At 36.3% G+C, this 26,526-nt stretch overlaps 1 protein-coding gene across 1 annotated transcript in view; it reads right to left on the minus strand.

The window, feature by feature from the left end:
* Nucleotides 1-26,526, minus strand: part of LOC132130735 (matrix metalloproteinase-17-like) — a 70,635-nt gene that overhangs the window by 16,029 nt on the left and 28,080 nt on the right. The window contains exons 2-5 of the mRNA XM_059542528.1: nucleotides 18,439-18,571; nucleotides 18,116-18,251; nucleotides 9,360-9,646; nucleotides 586-762 (exon numbers count right to left, since the gene is read on the minus strand). Of these exons, the coding sequence (XP_059398511.1) occupies nucleotides 586-762; nucleotides 9,360-9,646; nucleotides 18,116-18,251; nucleotides 18,439-18,571 (733 nt within the window). The remainder of the gene's footprint in view (nucleotides 1-585; nucleotides 763-9,359; nucleotides 9,647-18,115; nucleotides 18,252-18,438; nucleotides 18,572-26,526) is intronic.

The following is a 26,526-nucleotide window of genomic DNA, read 5'->3' on the forward strand; positions in this document are numbered from 1 at the left end:
TCTACCAATTGAGCTACAGGAACATGTATTTAATACATATATTAAAATAATAAAATATAATAATAATGTTTAAAAACTGGGTTTAATTTTGCACTCTTGGCAACTAAACATTTTTCAATTTCAATTGGTTCTACTAAATACATTAAATAAAATGGCTGCTTAATCCATATCTGTGCAATCAGAATAGATGCACAAGATAAGAATTCATGAAACTGTGTTATGAAGATTTTGCTGGCATATTTGTGGCACCTGATTTACATTTAGTGAATATAGTAATAAAATAACGCAGACATTGCATTTAACTGCACTATCAGCAGGCACAACTCATTCTTAGTGTCATCCTTGTGTGTTTACTGTTGACAGATTACAGAATCTATCTGTCAGTATGACTTGCAGAAAGACTGTTGTTGCTACTTGTCACTTTTTGCTTCTCCAACAATGCCAAGGCATCAGAGATTTAAACAGTGATAGCAGGGTGTCCACATTTGGTTGAAGATCTCAGCTCACACAGTCTGCCAATCTGCCACAGCGCCTGTTTTCAGCTAACTGATGGAGAGGAAGGAGGTACAGGGTGGACTTTCTTACCGTAAAGTTGCCAGACACGAATCTTGTCTTCGTACGGGAGGTTGTATTTGAGCGGGTCGCCCACTGGCCCCTGGTAGTAAGGGCGCATGATAGACTCAAGGGCAGAAGTGTGTGCTAGCCCTATGGCATGGCCAAACTCATGCACTGCCACTGCGAAAAGATCCATTCCATGAGAATCTAATGAGAAAAGACAGAATAATGAAATGTTAAAGAAAAAAAGCCTTTTCTGCATAATAACAAACCAGAGGAATAAAGTATTGCTTATATCAGAGTTTTTTTTAAACTGGGGTCCGGAGAAACCCAGACACCAAGCTGGCGCTAAAAGGTTTGCAAGAATGTTGAGAGAAAAGCGGTGTAAAAATAAATTAATATATATTTTTTCAATTAAATACATTTCCAAAGAACACCATGCATTTGAGAAAAAAAGGGTGGAATATGTAAAAAAAAAAAAAAAAAAAAATTATTTATTAAAAATGTTTTTTTAAGTGACAAATAATAATTACCTTATTTTAATTATTAAATAATTCACAAATTATTTTTATTTTATTGCTGGCCATAGTTTTATATTTCACTTTGAATTAACACATTTAACAGCATTTTATTGGTGAGTACTAATATTTTCCATATATTAGTTTACAGATAGTAATACATTAGTCTACAAATAAATATATTTTATTCATTATTTATTCATGAAATCCCACATAATTTGATGCAATGTCTGACTGCAAATATGAGCACAATTTGAGAAAATATTGAGAAACACACGGGGAGAACAATCTGAGAAGCAGAAGACCTCAGCAGTTTGCTCTTCATGTAATCTAAGTCAAACTGAAAACGGATTTCTTTTGTGATATTTCTGTCCTATTATACACCAAACAGCTTTTTCATGAGGATGAAGAAATCCAGTGCAATTATGTCCTGGAAATCATGGTGATTATATTGTGAATAGTTCAGGACGTCCACCAACATTGTCATTTTCAACACAATGAGCTGGTGATTGACAGGGAGGACTGTGCAATTAAACCTTACTCACCTTTTTCATTATCTCGCTTTAGTACACAGACAGATCCACACGATGCAGCCAGCCGTAAAAACATTCACACTTTTCTGTTAAATGGCCCCTAGGGATGGCAACAAAAATGCAGCCAGAGCCAGGAAATTGTCATCGGATTTGTTGGAATGAAGAGAGAGACAAACAGACAGGAAGAGATCTATAGACAGACAGAATAGGACCTCGAGCTCTACAAACTGTGAAAATGCCAAGACGCATGAAGTTGCCTTACGCAGCAGGTTTGTAAAAGCAGAATGCAAGCTCCTCTGAGCAAAACAGAGGATTAAATCAATGACTTGCTCATTACGACTTAAAAGCAGCTGTGTATCACTAACGGAGGCTCTACTCCCTCATGTGGGTACCTGCTTTTTGCATTAGCGTAATGCACTTGAAAGAATACACAAAACAAAAGGAGCCCAGACATGGGAGATTTTCACTTGATGAGTAAAGTCACAGTGCAGGCATAAACTCAAACCGTGCGTCTTTTTAAAAGAACGGCAGAGCTGAAAATGAACATCCTGTCATTATTTACTCACCCTCATGTCACTTCAAACCCATATGACTTTAATTCATTTGTGCAACTTGTGCAACACACATTTACTGAAAATGTGCTCACGTCATCCAAGATTTAAAAGAGTTTGTTTCTTCATCAGAACAGATTTGGAGAAATGTAGCATTACGTCACTTGCCAATGGATTCTCTGCATGTGAATGGGTGCCGTCAGAATGAGAGTCCAAACAACTGATAAACACATCACAATAATCCACAACACTCCACTTGATCAATTGTAAAGCAAACAGCTACTTGTTAAAAATATATATCTATAAAGATGTTTTTGAGTTGTAACTGTTGTTTCCGAGTCCTTTATCCATAATATTGCTTTCTTCAGTGAAAAAGTTGGCTTGTCATATGAGGAGAAAAATATGCACAAATCAAGTGTACAAGTGAAAACAATCCAAAACAGTTCTAAAAAAATATGTTAGTGGATTTTGATGCAAGAGGACAACAGGGAAAGGACATTTTCTTGTGGCAAGAAGCCACAGTTTAAAGTTTAAATGCCTTAATGATGGATTTGTTTCTTACAAACACACAGCTTTTTAACTTCACAAGACTTTAACTGATGGACTAGAGTTGTGTGGATAATTGTGATGTTTTGATCAGCTGTTTGGACTCTCATTCTGACGGCACCCATTCACTGGTGAGCAAGTGACGCAATGCTAAATTTCTCCAAATCTGTTCTGATGAAGAAACTCACTCATCTACAACTTGGATAGGCTGTGGGTGAAATTTTTGGATGAACTATTCCTTTAAAAGGAGAATCACTTTTTATTTAGAAGGACATGAGGGTGAGTAATAGATGTCAGACATTTTATTTTTGGCTGCACTGTCCCTTTAAGCCACACTTAGAGGAAGATTCATGACTGATGAGTTTTACCCCACGTTTGGTTAGCAACAGCTGTATTCACCCAAAAACTGAAAAGCTGTCATCAATTACTCACCCTCATGTCCTGCATGAGTTTCTTTCTTGTTTTTTATTGGTTGCTCTTTTTGCCATAAATTGTGGTGGCTTTCAAGCTTCAAAAAGATGCAAAAGCACAATACAACACACATATCACATACATAAGAATTTTTAAAATCTTCCAAAATATGAAAACTCTGTATCCGAATGTGCTTATTCAATTGAATTCTTCACAACTCTTAATTGTGAATTTCTTAGACTGAATCATTCTTTTTGAGTCTTTTGATCTTTTAAATACATCAGTTAATAATCAGGCCTGAATGATTCGTTAATAAATTCAGAGTAACACTTTACTTAAAGCCTTTATGCATAATGCATTATAAAAGTAGTTCTAATGCATTAATTATGTCCGGTAATGTACTTTATTATGTATTGTACAATGTAATGAATAATTGTAACCACAGTTTTCAACACTTATCAATTCAGTGTTACACAATGCCTTTTAAATTCAGTTATAATTATTTCTGACAAGATATAATGTATTACAACGCATATTATGAATAATTATATACCCTTTAATAACATTTTATAATGCATCATACATAAAAGCTTTAAGTAAAGTGTTCAGTTTTTGAGTTCAACTAACTTTTCAACATCTTTTCAAAGAATTGTTTATCCAGTTCACAAAACAAGTCTGAATGGTTTATTCATGAATCAAACGGATCTGGTTCTGAAGTTAAACTAACTCAGTACTGTGATATGGATTCAAAAGATTTGAAATAAAGCGGAAAAGTTAAATTAACTACTTTTATATTATATTTTTGTGTTTTTATGTCCTTTGTTAATCTCGAAACCTTCAGCTCCCATATATTTCGACTGCATGTAAAAGAATAGCCAATCAGAGGTGGGTAGTAACGAATTACATTTACTTCGTTACATTTACTTGAGTAATTTTTGGGGGTAACTAATACTTTTCGGAGTATATTTAAAGATGGGTACTTTATACTCTTACTTGAGTAAATTTTGGGGGAAAAATGTGTACTTTTACTTCGTTACTGTGGGCGACGCTCCTCTCGTTACTTTATCTTAAAGCAATAAATGTTATAAATGCTTCAGTTTATTCCAAACGCGCTGTCTACTTTTCTCTGGGCAATGAGCGATGCCCATGCGCGAATGATTCATTCTTTTGAGTCAATTCTGTTCAAAGGCTTGATCAAACCAATTGGCAAATGAGTGAATTGGTTCATGAATCAGTTTGAATGAGTCGTTCAGTTCCCTGCCGCACGCGCTGAGCATCTGAAGTGGTTCACTCAGAGTTGTAACGTTTAAGAACATCAGCAGCGTTGAAAACGGGGCTATGGAACTGCACTGAATTGAAAGCAAATCTGCAAAGATTATTTGCTTGCGATGGAGATCCTTATTAGATGAACACCGCGTGTGCTGTCTACTGTTTAACAGGTAATAACCTGGGCTACATTCGATTACTGTACACGATACCACTGTAACATTAGTTTGTTGTACGTGTGTGGCTTATAACAGAGGGGAGTCAAGTTGAATGCAGCTTCCAAAAGACAAAAAATAGCCGATTAAGATTTTATTAATTTTAATACAATCACACCGGTGCGAGTACGTTTAGCAAGTCATATCATCAGCTGCTAAATTCAGATCTGTGATTGCTTGCTGGCGCTGAGCCAGAGATAGATGTGTTTTTACAGCACTGCGCATTATAACAAATCACACATGATTCTTTTGAGCTTATTAAAGCATTGGCCAATCAGAGGCGTTCAGATGAGTCATCGCTAAAATGCCGGTGCTTCCTTCACTCGCTCACTGACTGAATAGGCCTACCTCTTTCTGGCGAATTCTCTCGTCAGAAACAACAAAGTGCAGATGTGTGTACGAATCTTTAATTAAGATTGATTTCACAGTGTTAACAGTTTCAGTGATTTTAATGGGAGTTTCTGAGAGTGATTGAAATCTAGACTGTCAGTGAAAATTATCTTTAATAATGTAAATGTTATTTGATCTCTTTCTGAACAATGAAAGATTAGTAGCAATATTTATATCACATTAACTTTCAATGTTAAATTCACATTTAATATAAAGTCAGTCGTATTAAAAATATGTTATGGCATGACACCTATATCTGTTACTTAAGTAAACAGACAGGGTTTTATAATAAATTACATAAATTGGAGTAAAGGCTGATGAAATATATACATTTATACACACACACATACATTACATACATTTTATCTATATATCTAAACAAAAATAGGCTCAGTATATATGACTCAAAGTAACTAGTAACTAACTACTTGAGTAGATTTTTTATCCGATACTCTTTTACTCTTACTCAAGTAACTATTCAAGACTAGTACTTTTACTTTTACTTGAGTAAATATTTCTAGAAGTACATTTACTTTTACTTGAGTACAGTTTTTGTGTACTCTACCCACCTCTGTAGCCAATATAATTCATCAAAATTTCTCCTTTTGTGTTATACAAAAAAAAGAAAGAAAGAAAGAATGACAAAAGAAAATAGCCTACTAGTTTTGAAGGACATGAGGGTGAGTAAACAATTTTCATTTTTGATGGAACTAATCCGTTAAAGTCGGTAAAGCACTGGCAGGAAATTGATGATTTCTTAAAGGTAAAACGCGCGCTCTCTCTCTCTCTTTCTCTCGCAGTGTGCTTGCAGAAAGGAAATCAACAATAGTCATTGCTAATGACTGGCGGCTCGCTTAAATGGACGATAATGGACCAGGGTCTTCTGCCTCATTTTGTCATACACACAAATAAACGTGAACAACACGCACATAGACATTAAATACAATAGTGAATCACGGGCATGGGCCAAATTGCGAAAAGTTTATAAAAAACAACCTGCTTAATGAGCCTTTTGTTTTGGCCACAGCAATCAGTCTGTATTAGTAAGCAGCCAGTGAAGGAATAATTAATAAAAGCAATCTGCCAGCTGTCATAACAACAGAGACACTCCTGCGATTCCACTCTTATGACCCATGGGAAAACGGGACGCCTCAACTGCTGTGCAACAAGTATGAGGATAGCCACAGTCTAAAAACGGAGCAGTTTGGATACTGTCAAGTCTCCATTAAGAGTTAATTATACTCTACACACAGCAGAACTTCCTCTTTCCTGTTTCTTTCCTCTGTTCCCTCAAAGAGAAAGTTCTTGTTGTGTCAAAAACAATATGCTCACAGTTTCCAGACTGAGCTGGAGGGGAAAAGAAACAGGGAAAGGGAAGCACGTTTGCATGATAAAGCTTGTTTTTTTTGAGGAGTTCAATCATCTGAGCATTAAACATTCATAGTCTTGATAAATGTGAGGCTCTGCGTCTTCAAAATAATTGTTTTTATTGTGAAAATGTAAAAAAAAATTCTGTTACTTAATGATTTAAGATGACATTTTAATTAAATATTGTAGGATTTTGATACAAATAGCACTGAAACTCAATAATAAAACTGAAATCGCAGGCATGTTTTTAACTATCATCTGTAGACATGTGGAAGTTTCGTTCGCAGCAGAAGGAGGTTGTGTGTGTGTTATTATAAGGATCACATTAATTATTTACATCCTTTGGCGGGCCCCATGCTGTAAACTACTAAATTCTGTTTCACATTCTGCCTACCGCTTAATAACAAGTTCTTTCTCACTTTTGAAACAATACATCCAGCTCTTTATTTTAGTATTACTCCATGTTTCGTCACTTAAACTGCACAAACTGAAAGACAGAAAAAGTGTGATGTTTATTATACAGTTTCTCTATGCCTAGTCAAAGATTTAGACAAGCGGTCAAACCACAAAACATACATACTTGTTACTGAAAAAATGGCCTATACATTGTTTATCTGCTAAGTTACGATTAAAGGTTTCTTTATTTTCTTTCCTTTTTTTTTGTATGTGTGTGTGTGTGTGTGTGTGTGGCTGAATGCATATTTACTACTGTTCAAAAGTTTGCCGTCAGCAAGGTTTTCTTAAGAAATTAATACTTTTATCAAGAAATGGTACATTAAACATTAAAAAAGACATTTATAATGAAAAAAATATATTTCTATTTCAAATAAATGCTGTTCTTTTGAACTTTTATACATCAAATAATACAGAAAAAAATGTATCACACTTTCCACAAAACATATTAAGCAGCAAAATTGTTTTCAACATTGATAATAACCAAATCATCAAATCATCATATTAGAATGATTTCTGGAGGATCATGTCACACTGAAGACTGGAGTAATGGCTACTGATATATAACAATAAATTATTATGTAATAAAGCATTTTAACATATATTTCATGTGTATCACATATAAATTATTATTTATGTGTACCTAAACTCCATGCCCCCTAAAGACAAAGCAAAAATCAGATTTGTTTTTTTTTTTGGCTTGTTATGGGTATGAAGTGTTGACTGATGCGAAAAAAAATTAGAGTACAACATAAAGTCTGGCATTTATATAAAAAGTCAAAAAATGAGGATAGTCTTGTTGGACAATCTTAGAGGGCAGATGGAAAGCCCAAAATAACACAGACATTTTTGCCTGAAATCTTGGGCTTGTTACAAAGCCGCATTATAAATAATGACTGGTGATGACGAGTTAGGAATAATTGATGAGCATATGGGAGGTCCGGGTGCAGGTGGTCATTAGATGGACAGCTAATGAAGCAGAAACATGGAAATGGCAGTGTTTTGATGAAGGGTCAGTTGAGCACACACAAAGAAGTGGAGGAGTGGGTCTGACGCTCAGCTGTGTATGTCGAGATGGTGTAAGTGGGTCGTGAAAGGCTTGTGATTTTTAAGTAGGCCTTTCCCTCCCCATTTCTCTTTCTCATATTACATCAGCACCTGCCAAAGGATGGAGCAAACAGCTGCTCGTCTGATTGGGGACCTAATTGGGGCAGACTCTACGGCTGTCCATGAGCATATGGCCCATAGCCACAAGAGAGTAGAGTAGGGATGCAAAGGGTCGTTTGAACCAATTCAAACAGAGTTCACACTGACTGGGCACGATGGGGTAAAAGGAAACCCACCTGCACCCATGCTAATTAATAGCCTCTTGGTTAACACAGCCTCTCGGCAAACTTGTGCAACTCTGGCTACCTAGGTGGTGCATCTTGGAGATGGTCAAGTCTGGTTATGTCCCCAAGAGTGAGGAACTGAGACAACAGCGTCTGTTGCTTTCAGACAGGCTCTGCCACATTGGCTCAGGATCCAGTTTTGGAGTACTGCACACAAAATGTCTCAATTACCTGACAGAAAAAAGATGTCCTGAGAAATCACACCTTGTCTCTGTGACAGTCTGAGACAAAAAAATAAAAGGAGCTACAGGGGTGGACAGCACTCTTTTAGCCAGTTAGACCATTAGCCAATCAGGAACAATCTTTACCTGTCAATCATTTCTCAACGGTTATATATTAAAACCCATATACTATTTTTGTACTATAATTTTGATTTATTTATTTTGATATATATCCTTAAATTTGCTTTTTTTAAATTTTTTTAAACTGCTGCTTTGGGATCAGTAAGATCAGTTTTGATTTTGTTTTTTGAAGAAATTATTACTTTTATTCCACAAGGACACATTCAGTTAATCAAAAGTGAAAGTAAAACCTTTTACACTGTTGCAAAACATTTAAATTTTAAATAAATGCTGTTCTTTTCAACGTTTTGTTCATCAAAAAATCCTGGAGAAAAAAATATTATGGCCTTCACAAAAAACATAAAGCAGCACAACTGTTTTTAACATTGATAATAATAAGAAATGTTTTTTTGAGCAGCAAATCTGCATATTTGAATAATTGCTGAAACATCATGTGACTCCAAATACAGGAGTAATTGCAACTGAAAATTCAGCTTTGCCATAAATGACTAAATTCTATTAAAAAATATATTAAAATGTTATTTTAATATTTTATTTATTTTAATAATTATATGTTTTTTTAAACTGAAATAATATTTCCCAATAATACTGTTTTTACTGTATTTTTGATCAAATAAATGAAGCCTTGGTAAAAAAAAAAAGAGACTTTTTTCAAAAACATTTGAAAATCTTACTGACTCCAAATGTTTGAACAGAACTGAGAACTTTTTTTTTTTTTCAAATGAATCAGCTTTTTGGCCAGTGAATTAAAAAAAATAAAGTAATTCATTTATTTGAAATAGATAAAGAGCTCTTTGGCTGAACACAACAAACAACGCAACATGCATTGCTGCTCATTTATATATGTCATGCTGTCTTACCTGGCGATCTGAAGGTCCAGGCTTCATCATCATCAAAGTGTGTGTCACCCGCTGTGAATCGTTCTCCGGGAAAGAATGCGTGGGCTACTGTGCCACCGGGTCCATCGAAAGGGTATCCGTCATTATGGTCAGCTTTAGTGAAGTCAATCTGAATATCTGCCTCATTTCCCGCCACCTCATGAAAGTTGAGAGGAGCGATGTCACTCCACACTTTCAGGGCGTAGTACATAAGCGCCCGCACCATGTCCCGGCCCAGCGAAGCTGACTCCTTTGGAAACGTCCTTACCCTGTGAGAGCAAATACATGAGTTCATGTTTGAAACATTTACTTGAAATAGACAAGAATCCTTTTGTAAGACCACCAGCAGTGCTAGAAGATAGATTCAACACTGCTTTGAACGTATAAATAGGACAAGACATTCAGGAGGCTGTCGAAAATGGGTCAGAAAGCCTGTCTCGCGACACTTTTTAACTCAAAGGTTAGTTCAACAGTTATACATTTAGGGATTACAAAACATCTTCTTCCCCTTTTCCCTCGTTTTTCTTTCACTCAATGTATTTCAGAAACAAGGGTGATTTGGAGGTCCACAACACCCTACAATCATGGTAATCACTTCCTCCAAGGGCAATTTCGGCCCTCTTTCAATGTACAGAGACAGATAGATGAGAAATTAATTTCAGAGAGCCGGTTCTGGTATTCTATTACATTTACAGAACACTGACTCTTCCAGCGGAGTTATTAGGGGACTTTGGGTGCTGGTAGAATATTCGCACCGGTTGTCAATATGTAGATTCTGTCAAGCTCTATAGCGGTACATGTGATAACGGTTGAGTTTACAGTGTGTTGGTTCAAAAGAAAAGGCAGGAGACACACAGTAGTGCCAAGGTCAGTGCTGCTCCTAGCTGCATTTCCAATGAGCTAAGTGACCTCTTTGTGTGCTAACATTCTCCCATGGTTTGTACATGAATTCATATCACCCCATTGCTCTTCTGCTTGACTTGTGCCAGAAATGCAGTAAACATCCTAAGCACTGCACACACAGCAAAGAATAAAAATCCAAAGTATGAAAGGGAATTTCAGGTGAAATGGTGTCAAATCTGTGCTCATGTTCAGCCTAGAACCACTTGAGACTCATGGCAAATTTAAAATATCATCATTAAGCAGGGACCTCCAGGATAGTGACAGAGATAATTGTAGTCTAGGTTATGTGTCACAAAGGGCCAGCAGGAAATGTGTGTAAGATATAGACAGAGCAAATATATAATAATATTTTAGATAATATAAATGTTTATTATTTTATATTATAATATAAAAATATTTTTACATTATGCGTGTGCGATTAAAAATAAGTATAACTACTATAAATAATTCTAACAGTTATGTAAAATATATTTATTTATTAAATGAAGTATTACATTTTTGTTTGAAAAATTCATATAATTTTGTGAAATACATTATATATATTTTTTCTTATAATTTTCAAGTTAACAGTAAGGAAGAAAATAAACATGCATATAATTAAATATTTTAGCATGTCTTTTTTTTCTTCTTTTAAATTTTTTTTTTAATAGGTAAAATAAATTTAGGATAGCAGACTTTTCTGGTGGTCCGGCAATTTTTTCCCAATTATTTAATTAGTGCATTTCTTTTTTTTATTCTTACGCAATCTATTCTGTTTCCCTGAGATTTCCTGTCAGAACAGGCTTACATGCAATAAGTTCAGTCTGTCCTAGCCAAAGTATGATGACCCTAATATGAGATCACATGAAAATGTAGGGAGCTATGGAAGGAGGTATGAATTTCTAGTTCAATTTTCCATCAATCTTCGCTATAATGTGCCCTCAGCAGGGTTTCAATAGATGGCCAGCATAAATTGAAAAATAATCAAGGCTGTTTTTTACTTTATGTCGTCTGGTTATTATACAGGCACTAGCAGTGGCAGCTAACCTATAAGCCTGAAAAAGTGCCTCTGGGAAGATTGGCCATCCCAGCAGTATGTAAACGCTCAAACGTTGAAGTTTAATTTTCAGTCACAATCCCCCTTCTTTGTCTCCATGTGATACGAGACTGATTAGACAGACAAGAGGGGAAAGGGATGAAATAGAGAGAAAAAGAGATGAAAGAGAGAAAATGACAAATAAAAATCAGGGCGAACAAGTTCAAAAGAACTCATTTCCTCTGTTCCTTGGTAAATCTCACAGCGGGTCTGACCCCTGCAGATCAGTGGTCCAGACAGGACATTTACTGTATGGTGTTAATCGCATATCAAATCAATCACATCTAGGTGCCAACAGCACACAGCCAGAAAGGGGTTTTAAAGGAACGATTCCTAAAAATAGTCTCTTTAAAATTTGAAATCATACAGAAATTTAATCTGTTATTCACTGAAAATCTTTATAACTATCTTGGAGCATTCATCTTTTTTTTTTTTTTAAGCAATGTCCAATTCATGAATTAATCATTCCTTTGAGTCCTTTTCTTTGTTAATCAATTGATCCATGAATCAACCAATATAGTTCTTGAATTAAATCACACAAGATTATAGGGTGATTAGTGACTTGCATTTGATCTGTTTCTCACACAAAGCTATCGTTCGACTTCAGAAAACTTGGAATATAATGTACAAATCATATCAGACCAATGTTATGAAGCTTCTGCATCCGTTTTGAAGCTTGAAAGTTTCTGTCTTCATTTATCACACAACCCTGCATGTTAAAAAATACCTCAAATTATTTTGCTTTAGTATTTTTGTATTATTTCTGATTATTCTTTTTTTCCCCAGAAGAAAGTGAGTCAGGCAGATTTTGGATAAATAAATGAAAACAGTATTTTTAATTTCGGGTGCACTATCGCTTTAAAGATCCCCTCGGCCTGTTTCACTGATATGGTTTTTAGTTACTCTCCCTAATCAAACAGGCACGTGAGGGATGAAAAGAAATCCAACCCTGGTGGATTATCGTCATTTGAGTCCTTTGGACATGGGTGGGATTATCTGGCTAAACTACAGCATAATGATTTACAACCTCCGCCCTCATTGTGTGGCAGCATCTGGGCTAGATGCTCAACTGAACACTTATAGATGCCAATGATAGTGAAATCACACAACAGCTCCTTCACACTCTCATTGGGTATCGCCCAAAGCGTACTGGGCTATTGTGAGAGATGTTCCCATTTTCATCCAGCGTGGAAAGAATTAGAAGCGTCAAGGGGTTTGATAGACAGAAATGTGATGGGAGTAATGGAGGGTGGTGAGGAAAGAGATGCTTATCATAAAGCCATTTCACACTGCTCTCTATACTAATCAGCTTTAGAAATCAACCCCAGATACACACAATGTGAGTCTGGGGGGAAAACATATTGTCTTCAAAGCAATCACTTCTAATCTATTTGGGTAATTAATGAGAGTGTTACCGAGCAGGCGGTGGCCCTAGAGAATGGTGAGGGTCTAACGTGGAGTGATGGAGTCATGATGAGAGGACGTCTCAGCTTGTGACTGATGCTCTGAATACATATGTAGACAGCTGGACCTCTGAACCTGCATTCTTACAGGCCGATCAATCATCTATTCATCAGCGTTCACTGAGAGACCATCCAACTGTCTAGACTAGTAAACTGTCTGAAAAATAGAAATACTTTAGGAAAAGAAACTTAAATTTTTTTTCTTCAGAAACTTAAGGGTATTGTTCACCCAGAGTAAAAAAATCTGTCAGCTTTTACTCACTCTCATGTCATTCAGAATTTATATGACTTTCTGTAATGATATTTTAAAAAAATCTCAATATCCATACAAACGTATAGTGACTGAAAAAAAAGTCATAAAAGTGGACCATGTGACTTGTACACTGTATCTATCTATCAATCTATCTATGTGCTGCCTTCTTCAGTCATTTCATTTTTAAAAATCCCTTTTGTTAAAAGAAGGCAGCTTTTTTAACAAGACATCAATGCAACAAAAAAACTAGGAGGAAAAAAACTTTTGCAATGGAATAGGGATAGTAAAATTCTACTATCTTACACATTTTGCTGTGTGTAAATGAATATTTAAGGATGTTTAGATATCATCTGCAATATAACAGTAGAAACAATTGCTTCCCTTAAGAATCTTGATGCGTATAAAAAGGCCAGAACCTGTCATCCTGTGCTGATCAAAGCTCATAGTTTCATACTGTCGGTATATTTTGCTCTTATCAACTCTTCTCTTTCCCAAGCCTGTTTTAAAAGATCTCTCCTCACACAAACCTATAAGATGGTACAGTGCAATAATTACACAGAATCCATCATAGTCTTTCTCCCTTCCTGTCTGTCTCTTTCCTGACACACTTTTCAATAGTCTTGGAAAGGCCTTTTAACACTGCTTCTAAAACAAGCTATCATTGGCTTTATTAAAGTGACCGGCCTCTCGGCTGTGTAACGGTGCACCTCTGTCACTACAACTGAACCAGGGTGCAAAGCTCCTGAGATGAATTGTACGGGAACTGGAGTTCTCCCAGCTCCGTTATAGGAGTCATTTCACCCCAGCCAGTGCTCTGTAGAGATCACACGGCGGGGTCTGCTCAAACTCAAAAACACAATGAAGGCAGATTTAAGCAAAAATTAAGGTCACACAAAAATAATCCAAAATCTAAGAGCAACAGACTAAGAAATGGAATGAAGCACAGATATAAGTTATCAAAGTGCAAAATGCGTAGGTACATTCAAATATATGACTTCAGCATCTAAAATAATAGGCCTACACAATGTTGCTCCAAAAAAGCTGCTTTTCAAACAACTAAGCAGTGAATTGCAATATTACAAATGTAAATAGGTCAAAAACGAGATTATAAATGCTAAACTAAATATTACAGCAAACTTCTATCTCCATCTGTATCTCTTAACAATCACTATATGATGTTTATATAATGACTAAATGAGTCACACTCATCACATAAAATTATCTTCAAAGGCCAGCATGACAGTGTTGTGTAATATATCACTTTTATCCACTACAGTATTGAAATGTACCCAGAGTGATATTTAGAATGTATAAATGCATATTTTGAATATTTTGTTCATAAAAAAAAACATACATTTTAGGGGATGCCATGCTTCCTGTGTAGTCTTAAAGCAATCGCCGCTGGTCAAACTCTCGAATTACTCTTTTGAGTCAGAAAGCCAAACGTTTATTAAGCTGCATGTCTGTGAGGTCAGATTTCTTGAGGAATTTATCCCGGACCATCTGGTTGTATGTTGAAGATGTTCACAACTCATCTGAATGAGTTCTAGGATGACAGAAATGTCTCTGCATTTAATAGTTCAACTCAAAATAATTTCTCATTATTTCCCTCATGTTGTTCCAAATCTGTATGCTTACCTTTTTCAGTGGAACACAAAAAAAGTTAAGCTATTTTTATATTATATTATATCTCAAATATTGTTCACAAATCTGTCTAAATCTGTTTTAGCAAGCACTTCTCCTTTGCCGAGATAATCCATCCACCTCACAGGTGGGGCATATCAAGATGCTGATTAGACAGCATGTTGGTCCACTCCATTTCAATTGCTGTGCGAAGTTGCTGGATATTGGCAGGAACTGGAACACTCCGTCGTATACGCCGATCCAGAGCATCCCAAACATGCTCAATGGGTGACATGTCCGGTGAGTATGCTGGCCATGCAAGACATTGGGATGTTTTCAACTTCCAGGAATTGTGTACAGATCCTTGCAACATGGGGCCGTGCATTATCATACTGCAACATGAGCTGATGGTCGTGGATGAATGGCACAACAATGGGCCTCAGGATCTCGTCACAGTGTCTCTGTGCATTCAAAATGCCATCAATAAAATGCACCTATGTTCGTTATCCATAACATAACCCTACCGCCATCATGGGCCACTAGATCCACAATGTCGACATCAGAAAACCGCTCACCCACACGATGCCATACAAGAAATATTTGTGAACAATATTTGAGAGATAATATTATATAAAAAAAAGCTTAACTTTTTTTGTCTGCTATCTGCCCTGTACAGTGAAAACAGGGATTCATCCATGAAGAGAACACCTCTCCAAAGTGCCAATCGCCATCGAATGTGAGCATTTGCCCACTCAAGTCCGTAACGATGATGAACTGCAGTCAGGTCGAGATCCAGATGAGGATGACGAGCATGCTGATGAGCTTCCCTGAGATGGTTTCGTACAGTTTGTGCAGAAATTCTTTGGTTATGCAAACCAATTGTTGCAGCAGCTGTCCGGGTGTGTCCGGCTCAGAGTATATATTTTATCAGTTCATGAATTGTCTGAGAATCAAACTTAAGACCATGGCGATGCTAGCACCATGCTTAACTGTTTGAGCAACATGAATGCTTTTTGATTTATTCGAAAAAAAAAGAAGAAAAAAAAGCATATATTCATTTGCTTGGTGATATACCAAAATTTGATTGATTATACACTGAAAATCTTGCCCTCAGCAATAACTCGTAAACCTCATTCGGGTTTGGAAAACGAGTGAACTTGAGTAAACTTTTCTTTTAACCTCATCACAGAGAATAATAACATGGTGAAGACCCACAGATTCCTGTGGGAGTAACCTTTGTGATGATTTAAAAAACACAAAGTGTGAGAAAAGACCAGAAATATACATCAACAAGACAAAACAATTGCTTTACACTTTACAAGCAGATGACTGTGTACCAGCATATGAAGGACAAAGATCACGCCTTCAAAGCTCTTTCATTTCTGCCACGGCAATTTAACCCTAGTTCACACAGTCATCACTTTTCAAACACCAGAGAGGCAACTTCCACTAAGATTTGTGGGTGTTATTATATTGCAATGTGTGTTGGAGCTAAACATTTGAGAGCTTTGTTCTGGTTAGGCCATGTTTATTAGCTTTAAGGTAAACTATATGCTGATATATACATATTTAACTAATATATACATATTTAAAATGCATCTCTTTTAGGAATTGGGAAACTTTTGGGAATATGGATCATTTATACTGCTGCAATCACTTTTCTTTTTAAAATTGTTTTAAAGAAAAAAAAAGATAAGTACTTTGCCACCTCAACTTTGCTTTAATAGGAGCTCAGGAAAGAAAACAGCACTCATTAAGGTATTTCGTAAGTTATATATATATATATATATATGTGTCAGGAAATGCTGAACTGTTGAAGCCATTCAGATAAGTGCTGAATCATCTCCAATAAATTATAAAACATATCTAGATGATCCACCAAAAAAATGTATTAGACATGTTCCTTAGTCAAAATGCTGTACAGATCGCATTGCAATAGATTTCCCAGCCAACGTCCACAGAGATCTAATTTACCAGGTCATGAAATAAACCTACAACTTACAAACATGCCTAAACTTTGATGTATTACCAATTGAAACACAACAGGTAGTAGCAGGGTTTTATTTCACACTATAGGTAAGGTGAGTGGGATGAGTGTAAGCCTGTGTGATTGACAACACAGACAATGTGAGATCACAGTGGGTTTCTGTAATAAGAAACAGGGAAGAACATGGTTTAAAACCCAAGACAACTGTCTGTAAACAAAGCCCAATATTACACACACAACATAAACACACATTTCAAGGAAAGAGACATTCACAATGTTAATATGTCATCAAAACAGAGCCTCACAAACCACTGGCATATTGGAAAGTTTCAGTAATGGAAATTGGAAGATTCTGTGTTGAGGGCTTTCGGACACTCACCTCCAATACTCTATACCAATAACATCAGAACATATTATACTATAAGATCATAACCCAGTATTATCTAGAATTCAACACATTATTTCTTACTTACAAAATCAGTAATCAAACCTTGTTAAAAAAAACACACTATATAAACCAATATTTTCAAGGTATAAAACCAGAATATAACCAAATATTTTCTAAATAAGAATCTACAAAGCATTGTCTAGTAATCAAAATTAGACTATAAATCAGAATATAACCCAACATTTTTCTCTATAAATTCTGTAACGCTGAAAAGTCACAATATTAGCCAATATCTTCTAACTAAAGTCAAAATATAACCCAATATTTTCTATCTATAAAAAATATGAATATTCTTATTTCTAACAAAAATAAGAATATAACCCAATATTTTCTAGCTAAGAAATAAGAGTCCAAATTTTGTAGCCAAATAACAACCCAACATTTTCTAGCTATAAAATCTGAATAAAACCCAATATGTTTAGCTATGAATTCAGAATAAAAGCCAATATGTTCCAACTATAGGATTGGAAAAAACACAATATTGTCTAGTCATAAAATAAGAATATTACCCAATATTCTCTTGCTGTAAAATCTGAAAATATCCCTATTTTTTTCTAGCCATAAAGTCAGAATATAATTCAGAATATAAACCAATATTTTCGAGCTATACATTTAGCTACAATGTTTTATATTTCAATATAAATCAGAATATTGTCTTATTTTCTAGCAAAAATAAGAAAATACCCTAATATTTTCTAGTTATGAAATCAAAATATAAATAAAAAATATTTTTAGGGATGCATCAACATTCCAGCCACTAAAAGATTTAAGCCTAATTGCCCTAAAATGCCATTCTCAGCTTTCAGCCTAGTGTGTTCAGAATTTTCAGCCCTGGCCAAGATTTTGTTGCCTCACTAATTCGGTTTCTTTCCATCAGCTCTAACTACCACTGAGGTTTTAATTAAAGTATGGAATTCATATGTACCAAATACATCTATGACATGTATAGCTGTCTGACAGGAATCACTCAAACAAAATGAATATACCTCCAGGAAAGATGCCTCTTATTCCATTTATTCTGAGGAGCTAGCGCTCGCTTTCGTCTCCCTGCTGATATATCCGGCTCTGACATATCTGGCAGCGAGCAACGAGGGGTCTTCATTAAGCCCAAGGTTGCTTGGTCTGCAGGGAAACATACAAGCACACATGAATTCAGATCCAAATATAATTGCAAAATGCAGATAGTGTGATGTTTTTTTGGATCTGTTGAAATCTGAATTACAATGGTGGTAACTCTTAAAACTAGACAGACAAAAACCAAGGACAACGTGGGCCAGAGTTTTATTATGAAAATAAAACATGCACAAACCTAGCACTCCGGTTTCTTTCAGGCCTCCGAACCTCTGCATGGCTTTGATGGCAATCGTCAAAGCCTCCTTAGTCTGTAATTGTCCATTCACAGGATCAGGGGGCCGGAGATAGCCAAACTTGCTCAGCCAATCCTATGGTAGAAAACAGGTGTTGTGAAGATCATTTTGATCAAAATTAGTAGGCACTTTCACTAAAATTGTAGATTTCTGACAGCTACCTGGCAGCAAAATGTTTCCTTCTATGCTGTATAGTATATTACACTTGCAATATATAAAGAAAAATCGTATATATTAATCTATAGGTTTGTTTTCTTTTCACACTATCTCAATTAAATAAACAAACATTTCAAAAACTACTTTGTTCTGAGCAGATGTAGCAATTTCCTCAGACGCACTTATTCTAACATGAAAAACTGGCAAGTTATTAAGAAATATCCCAGGTGCTTCATCAGTTTTACTGTGATTAAAAAACTTTCAAGCGTTTTCTTGGGAAAACTATTTTCATTGGGAATCATGGATTTTCCGATGTCCTCAATTTCACTTTTCACCCTGTCAGTCATTTGTAAATCGCATTAACTAACAAAAAGCAGTTAATAAATCCCATCATCCTTCAGTAAGTGACTTCAGCTTTTGTTGGATTGTTGAATTTTGTAATATTTTATAGTATTAGTTGGTTTGTCTTATAAAAAAAAATACAGAAATAATAAAAGAGTAATTGATCAAACTTCTTGAAATCACCACCACAGACTTTAAAGAGAAAATCACCACCCCTTCCAGCACCCAGTCACTTTAACTCAACTCTGCAGCTCATCTACTTGACATTGATGAATATTGTGATTGTGCTGAATGACTATTAAGAGGTATTGATTTGAGTTGGAAAATGAGGGCAATATCAAAGATTCAGACACAATCCAGCCTGTTTTTTTCTCTATTGTTGTGCAATAAAAACCAGACTATGTTGAATTTTAATGCTGTTTGTCAGTCAGATCAATAACTGGGATCATCTCCTCACAGTTTAACCGATTCAATTAATGAAGTTGTTTTGTGCTAGCACAGCAATCTTAACAGAGCATGGAGACATCTCAGCCGCATGGCATCTCAGACCTGCGGGCAAACTGTTGGAAACTGAGTATGGATTAAATTTCAAATAGCATTGTGCTAAAAAACAACACTAGACACTGTAATATGGTTCATTAAAATGTATGATCTCTGAAAGCGTTCTCACTTGATTAATCATGCCACCTTCATCTTTTAGAAAAATGCCATCATGGCTACATTAATTATGAGAGCAAAAGAGATTGATTAAAAACGTCAAAGCTGATTGACTTAAGGTATTATGATGATGAAGGCTTTTCCTTTAAGTGCCAATATTGGGGCAGTCATCGCCTAATGGTTAGAGAGTCAGAATACTGGCAGGAATTGTAGGTGGTGGGAGTGAATGTACAGCACTCTCGTCCACCTTCAATACCACGACTGAGGTGAGACCCTTGAGAAGGGAACCCCCAACTGCTCCCCTGGGCTGATGTAGCAAAAATGGCTGCTCACTGCTCCGGGTGTGTGTTTACAGTGTGTTTGTATTCACTTCTCACTGCTGTGTGTGTTCACTGCTGTGTGTGTGCACTTGGATTGGTTAAATTCAGAGCAAAAATTCTGAGTATGGGATACCATACATGACTATGCATCACGTAGCTTATTCACTAACCCAGGAAAAGAATGAGGAGGTGATGCGAGTGTTCACTTCTTGAAGCTAAACTCTATGCTCTGCAATCAAGTTCTACCACACTTAACCGTAACAAGGCTAGAGAGTAGTTAAGAATTAAGGTGCTTCAATCACTTCTAAGTATGCAGTGTGCTTATGGAGTGCTACACTCACTGGACGACTCAGAAAAATAAAAGTAGTGTCTAAGGTGCATGCGGTTGAGTGGGTCAACCAGGCGAGTGTGATTTCACCAAGTACAACATGTTCCTGGATCAACACCTGGAACAACATTCCAATCAACAAATCAGAATTGAGATATAACTTTTCAAGAAATATCTGTTTTAGGCTTACAATCAGGGGTAGGTGCTTCTACCCCCTTGGTAATCAGTTATCATTTCCCACTGATTTAAGTAATAAATTATGGGTAGGGTTAGGTTTAGGGGTAGGGATTGGGTTAAGTCTATATTTTTGGAAAATAATGTTGATCCAGGATCATCAAATGATGTTGATCCAGGAACATGTCTTACTTGGCAGAATCACGGCGACCAGGTCAACCACATGGAGCACTTGCATAAATATATAACCCAACATTTAATCTAATAAATCAGAATAAGACAATATTTTGTCATTACAGAATCATGAGTCAATATTTAGTAATTAAATATATATATATATATATATATATTCTAGCTATAAGTGCGAATATAACGCCAACATTTCCTCACTGTAAAATCATCTTGGTTATACATTGTAGCTAGGGCTGAATGATTAATCGAAATCAAACTGAAATCGCAATTTGGCTTGATGCGATCATTGAATCACAAAGGCTATTTTTAATGAAATAAATATATGCACAGCGACAGTAGTAAATGCTGCTCTTCTCTGCAAGCGCTGTGAGTTTGAGTCACTTATCCCGTGCATCTGATTAAGTACCACACTCCAAACATCCTCTCAAAGTTAATGAGAAGTGTTTATAAACCTGCTGTTGAAAACATTATAACATGATTTTACTCCACAACATCAGTCGAGTGTTTTGAAATAATTTCATTTTCTGATCTGATGTAGTTTCTTCTTACAGAAAGAGGCACAAAGTATATTCTGTACTGCAATAAAGGCTATGTCAATTAGCACTGCATTATAAATGTACTTTAGTATTATTAAAATACTAGAGATGGTGTAAAGAACACAAATAGACAATATATTGTTGTAGGTTTATTGTCTTCATTCTTAATCAGTTCATACATTTCTAGCTTCTTTTAATTCAGTCACAGTGACAGCTTGATACCTTTGTCCATATTAGGGATTTCCTGGAATGCCATGTGTTCTATTACTTCTGTGATGCATATTTGGAGTTTCCGTGCTAAAGCGCTCTCTGGCATTCATTATGAATGAAACAGACATTAAATGAGTTTAGCACTCAAGAACGCACACTCAGTCCACTCAGGCCCTAGATCAGACCTGGTGCATAAAAATGTAAGGAGGCAGAAGACTGCGTCCGGACAGGCTTTGATGCTGAATTTCAGTGCCTGGCCATCGTGGTACCAATGGCCAGAAACACTGTATGAGTAGTGTGACCCAGCAAAGAATGAATTTCTGTTTTACTGATAGAACCCGACCCAAGCTGATGCAGAATATTTCTGCCCACTTGCTGATCATGGAGAATTGATGGGCAAATTCTCTGATAGTGTTGCCAAAGAGATCAACCTGGAAAATGGGGGTGTCAAGAAAGCACACTTTCTCAGAACCCGCATCCCTGTCATGTTGTGCCCCAGGTGGTGCTTCTGGACCACTAATGTTGACATCGCCCTCCCCAGGGCCTGAGTCGTGAACTCCGTAGCCCAGAGGCCATAGTCAGTCACCAGACACAGTTCCTGCAGGCTCCAGGTTGGGACCACCCTTGTGCAGACCCTGGCCTAAACACCTGCAGGACAGCCAAGCCGTGTAGAGCATACACAGCTCTGAATGCACCGCAATCGCTTTCTCCATCTGGGGACCTATGTATATACTTTCCTTGAACTGCCGTCAAAGGTGGTGAGAACAGCGGGACCAGTATATCATGTTATAGCAGAAAAGTGCCTTCCACGGTTTTATTGGCTCCTAGTACACTTCCAGGAAGAAAGGAACTCGGACTCCAAGAACCGTCCAACCGAGAGAGCCCCGGACAGGGTGGAGGAGTCCACTCAAGCCTGGCACTCTCTGCTGCCCGGGTAAGAAAGGCTGCCATATCAATGTCAGAATCAGACTGACACACAGCATCCAGAAGTGCCAGTTCAGTAGAGTCATCTGCTCTCGATCAGTCAGACCTGTCTTCCGATGCTAGGATAGAGGACTCATCTTTATCATGAGCTCTGAATGAGAGATCAAACCTGCACTGAGGCAGGTTCTCAAACTCACCCAGAAACTCTACTGAAAAAGAGGAAGAGGAATGAGAGGTCCACGGGAATTTATCCGGTGAAACTGTTCCCGCAACATCTCCTTGCTCTCCATCAGTGCATGTCATTGAGGTCCCATACCTTGAAGTAAAAGAGCAGAAAACAGCTGAGGTGACTTGCTGTCTTTCTTTAAAATAAGAACACAAGCCACAAGCTCAATGTGCCGCTAGCCATGTCCTCACAAAAATTTCATAAACCATCCACAAACAACAACCAGAAGGGCACAGATGGAAAGACATGTTGTTAACACACAAATCTACCTTTGAAGCTCTTTTAGAGAAATTGCTCTTTTAGGATGAAAATTTGCTCTCAGTGATCACTGTTGAAGCACCCATGGGTACTCTCACTCTCAGAAACTGCTGCTTATGCCATAGATCCAACAAGGAGGAGATTGAGAGGTGACTGGAGTGCTGCTTCTCCAAAAGAGACGCTGCAACGGCTCCGAAGAATAGAAAGAGTGAGCAAATGCTCGTATTATCAAGCTATAAAACCAGAATACAACGCAATAGAATAATAAAATAGGAACACTTTAGATAAATAATGCTTATTAAAAAAAACTCTTAAAATTAAATTCATATCAACTCAATTCTATTCACAGTTATATCCAATATAAGATTTCCCAAAAAATGTATTTGATCAAACAAGAACTGAAGGCCAATCCCAATCCTGCTATCCAGTTTTACAGATTATAATACATTTGGACATAAAACTATACTTTACAAAATGTAATTTTATAAACTATGTGATTTTCTAATAAATCACAATAGAAAACCTCACCTATAGCTTAAAAGTACAAGACTGCATTAACAACTATTAACAAGCTGTCATATCATGGGTTGATAAATCATGACCTTCTTCAGCTATGTGGCGCTATGCTACGCTGACTGCTGTCTACTCCGTTTCCCTCCTCTCTACCAGCTGACATAATTTGTATATTGACACACTGTGCAGCTGTTTAAAAGTATGGAGAAGAGGCTTACTCTCTTTGTGAGAGCTTTTTTCCCGCTGGCTGACATATTGATGCATGACGAACCACTGTGTATACTCAGTATCTCATATCACACACATACACACACAGATACAGACACTACTCGCACTAACAGTCACATGCTGTTATTAGCAGCACAGATATCCAAAAACAAGTACAAGTGCACCCACTGTTCCAGAGAAGGACAACTTGCTGTGTGATAATTAAGAGGGCTTACTAATATCATCTTTTGTTGTACATATCAGCATTATTATTCTAATTCAATTCATGTTTATTTGTATACCACTTTTCACAATATATATCATTTCAAAGCAGCTTTACTAGAGATGCATGTGTCTACATTACAGTTAAGAGTAATTTATTATGAGAGGTGAATATGTCACAGTAATGTCCATATGGCAGAAATTTACAGTTCTTGGAAAATACAAATCATGCAGTTAGTAAAAGACATTGAAACAGAAATAATAAATATCATTAAGGCAGTGATAATAAACTACTTTAAATCTATCATGTGATATCATATGTGATATCAATATCTTTTTTGCAAGTTTATTTTTACATTAATTAGCTTTGCCATCATCTAATACTCACTTGAAGTCAATCTTAAAAACATTAATGATTTAATGAGATTGTTCAATTTCAATCGAATTTCAAATTAAATATCAATTTTTAATACTGTACTGATGTTGTGATGCCTAAATTCAAGTGTAGTGTTTAAAATGCTTGACTTAAGTGTTTCATTTTTAAACAAAATGTAATATTTCTTTATAACTTTATCAATAAGAATGTAAATATCCCTTTCAAATAATATCATTTAAGTTTACATTATGAATGTCTTGATTATAATAATACATTTAATACAAGACAGTGTACAAAGTGATTTAATAACAACTGAGAGTAAATGTAATATTTATTCAATTGTAATTGTAATATTAATGCACTTAAATATTAATGCACTTAATCTTAATAAATTATTGCTGAACAGTTATAATACTTGTTCCTTAAGCTGTCAAGAACAATGTGTGTTTAAAGTGAATTAGGGATGGGACGATAACCGGTTTTATTGATAACCGTGATAAAATGTGCTGAAGGTTAGTAATATCGTTTAAAAATGAATTATCATTAAAACCGTGTTTGATTATCGCGGTTTTAATAACTCACTATTAAATCATGTCCAGCCAGCAACAGTCTGACGCAAGCGCAGCGCACAATGTTTTTTTTGTTTTTTTTTTCGAGAAGGAATGGCGAAAGTCAGTGACTTTTCTATGCTTTTCTATGCTTCTACACTTTTCATTGTAAGGAAGGAAATGCCACAGAATTTAATCTTTCTTTAAATTAAGTGCATAGAGTTGCTTGTTTTATTAGTTGTTTGTTGATTATTAAATATAAAACTTGCTGAAATGTTTTCAGTGTGAGCATCAACTATTTTTGAACACTTTCATCTCGTTTCAACAAAACCGTGATAATATTGATAATCGTGATAATTTTAGTCACTATAATCGTGATATTAAATTTTCATACCGTCCCATCCCTAAAGTGAATCCTATCATTATAGAAATGTGCTAAATTCTTTTTTATTAACAATATTCCCAAGATAATAACAGAAATCTTAATGTCTTTAATATCTTCAGCTATATGCCTTAATGAAATAAGGTTCATCGTATTTCAATCTTTCAGTTCACTTGTGTTCAGTCATGTTTTTAATATCACAGTGTTGCACACACACACGCACGCACACACTGGATAGATGATAAGACTGAAAGGAGGCTGAAAGTCCAAATTTGTCCGAGCACACACACTATCTGCCATGTGACTCTTACATTTACAGATGATTGTCATTTTACAGCCTTTAATGGTTATGAGTGACCTAAAAAGATGTCACAGACTCTGCAGTTGCAGGCTTTACTGAGCCACATTTTCCAAAAGCTCAACTCAGTCAGGGTTGCTGACTTTGATCAAGCGCATCTCTGTGCTCCAAGGGGCCGGAAAAGATGGACCAACCCTGGCCGTCCAGAGGTGATGATGACTGAGTGTGTTCAGCAGTGAAGGGCAGTGTTCAGCGGTGCTCAGAATCCTCAAGCATGTTATCAGTCTCACTATGAACCAGTGGAAAGCTAGTGAGAACAGTGTGGCTTTCCTTCACATGAAATCCAAAAGCCTCTAAATTCTTTAGCACAGGGAGGTAAGAATGGTCAAAGTGATATTAAACCTTCATAGAATACGAGAGGAGAATTGATAAACTCAGACAATGCTGTGCAAAACTGAAAATAAACTCAGCGCAGGTGTTTACACTTTGAGGAGCATGTACAGTACGTGTCAAGCGAGTCCCAGCTCTGTGTGTGTATCAAAGCCATTTCCAGTCTTTTGGTTGCACAGAGGATGTTTACTATACAGATCTATAGCCCTGATCTAACTTGAAGAATTCTCTCCAGTGTCCTGCAGTCAGCTCTGGCTCTGTGTTCCTCCTCACCCCCGATGAGGTGTCAGGGATCATTATGCCACCCCGAGAAAGGTTAACATACCGGTACTCATACCGGCTGCAGAGAGGCTAATAGTCCGGGACGTCAGTCAGTGGCAATATGAATGAAAGGTCTTTTCACAAGGAGATATTTTATTGAGTGGTTAAAGGCTTGGAACGCGAAGATTACATTTTAGCATAATTTGTTTGTAGGGTTGTCAAATGCATACATTGTATGTATGTATATATACACACACACACATAAACAAAACTATAAATGCAACACTTTTGTTTTTGCCCCCATTTTTCATGAGTTGACCTCAAAGATATAAGAATATTTTTATGTACACAAAAGTCCAATTTCCCTCAAATACTGTATCTGTAATACACAAATCTGTATAATCTGTGTTAGTGAGCACTTCTCCTTTGCCGATATTTTTTCTAAGTTGTGCTTTAGAATGATTTATTAGAATTTATGAGAATGATTTCTGAAAGATCACGTGACACTGA

This window comes from Carassius carassius, chromosome 47 (genome assembly GCF_963082965.1).
Source record: "Carassius carassius chromosome 47, fCarCar2.1, whole genome shotgun sequence".
NCBI lineage: Eukaryota > Metazoa > Chordata > Actinopteri > Cypriniformes > Cyprinidae > Carassius > Carassius carassius.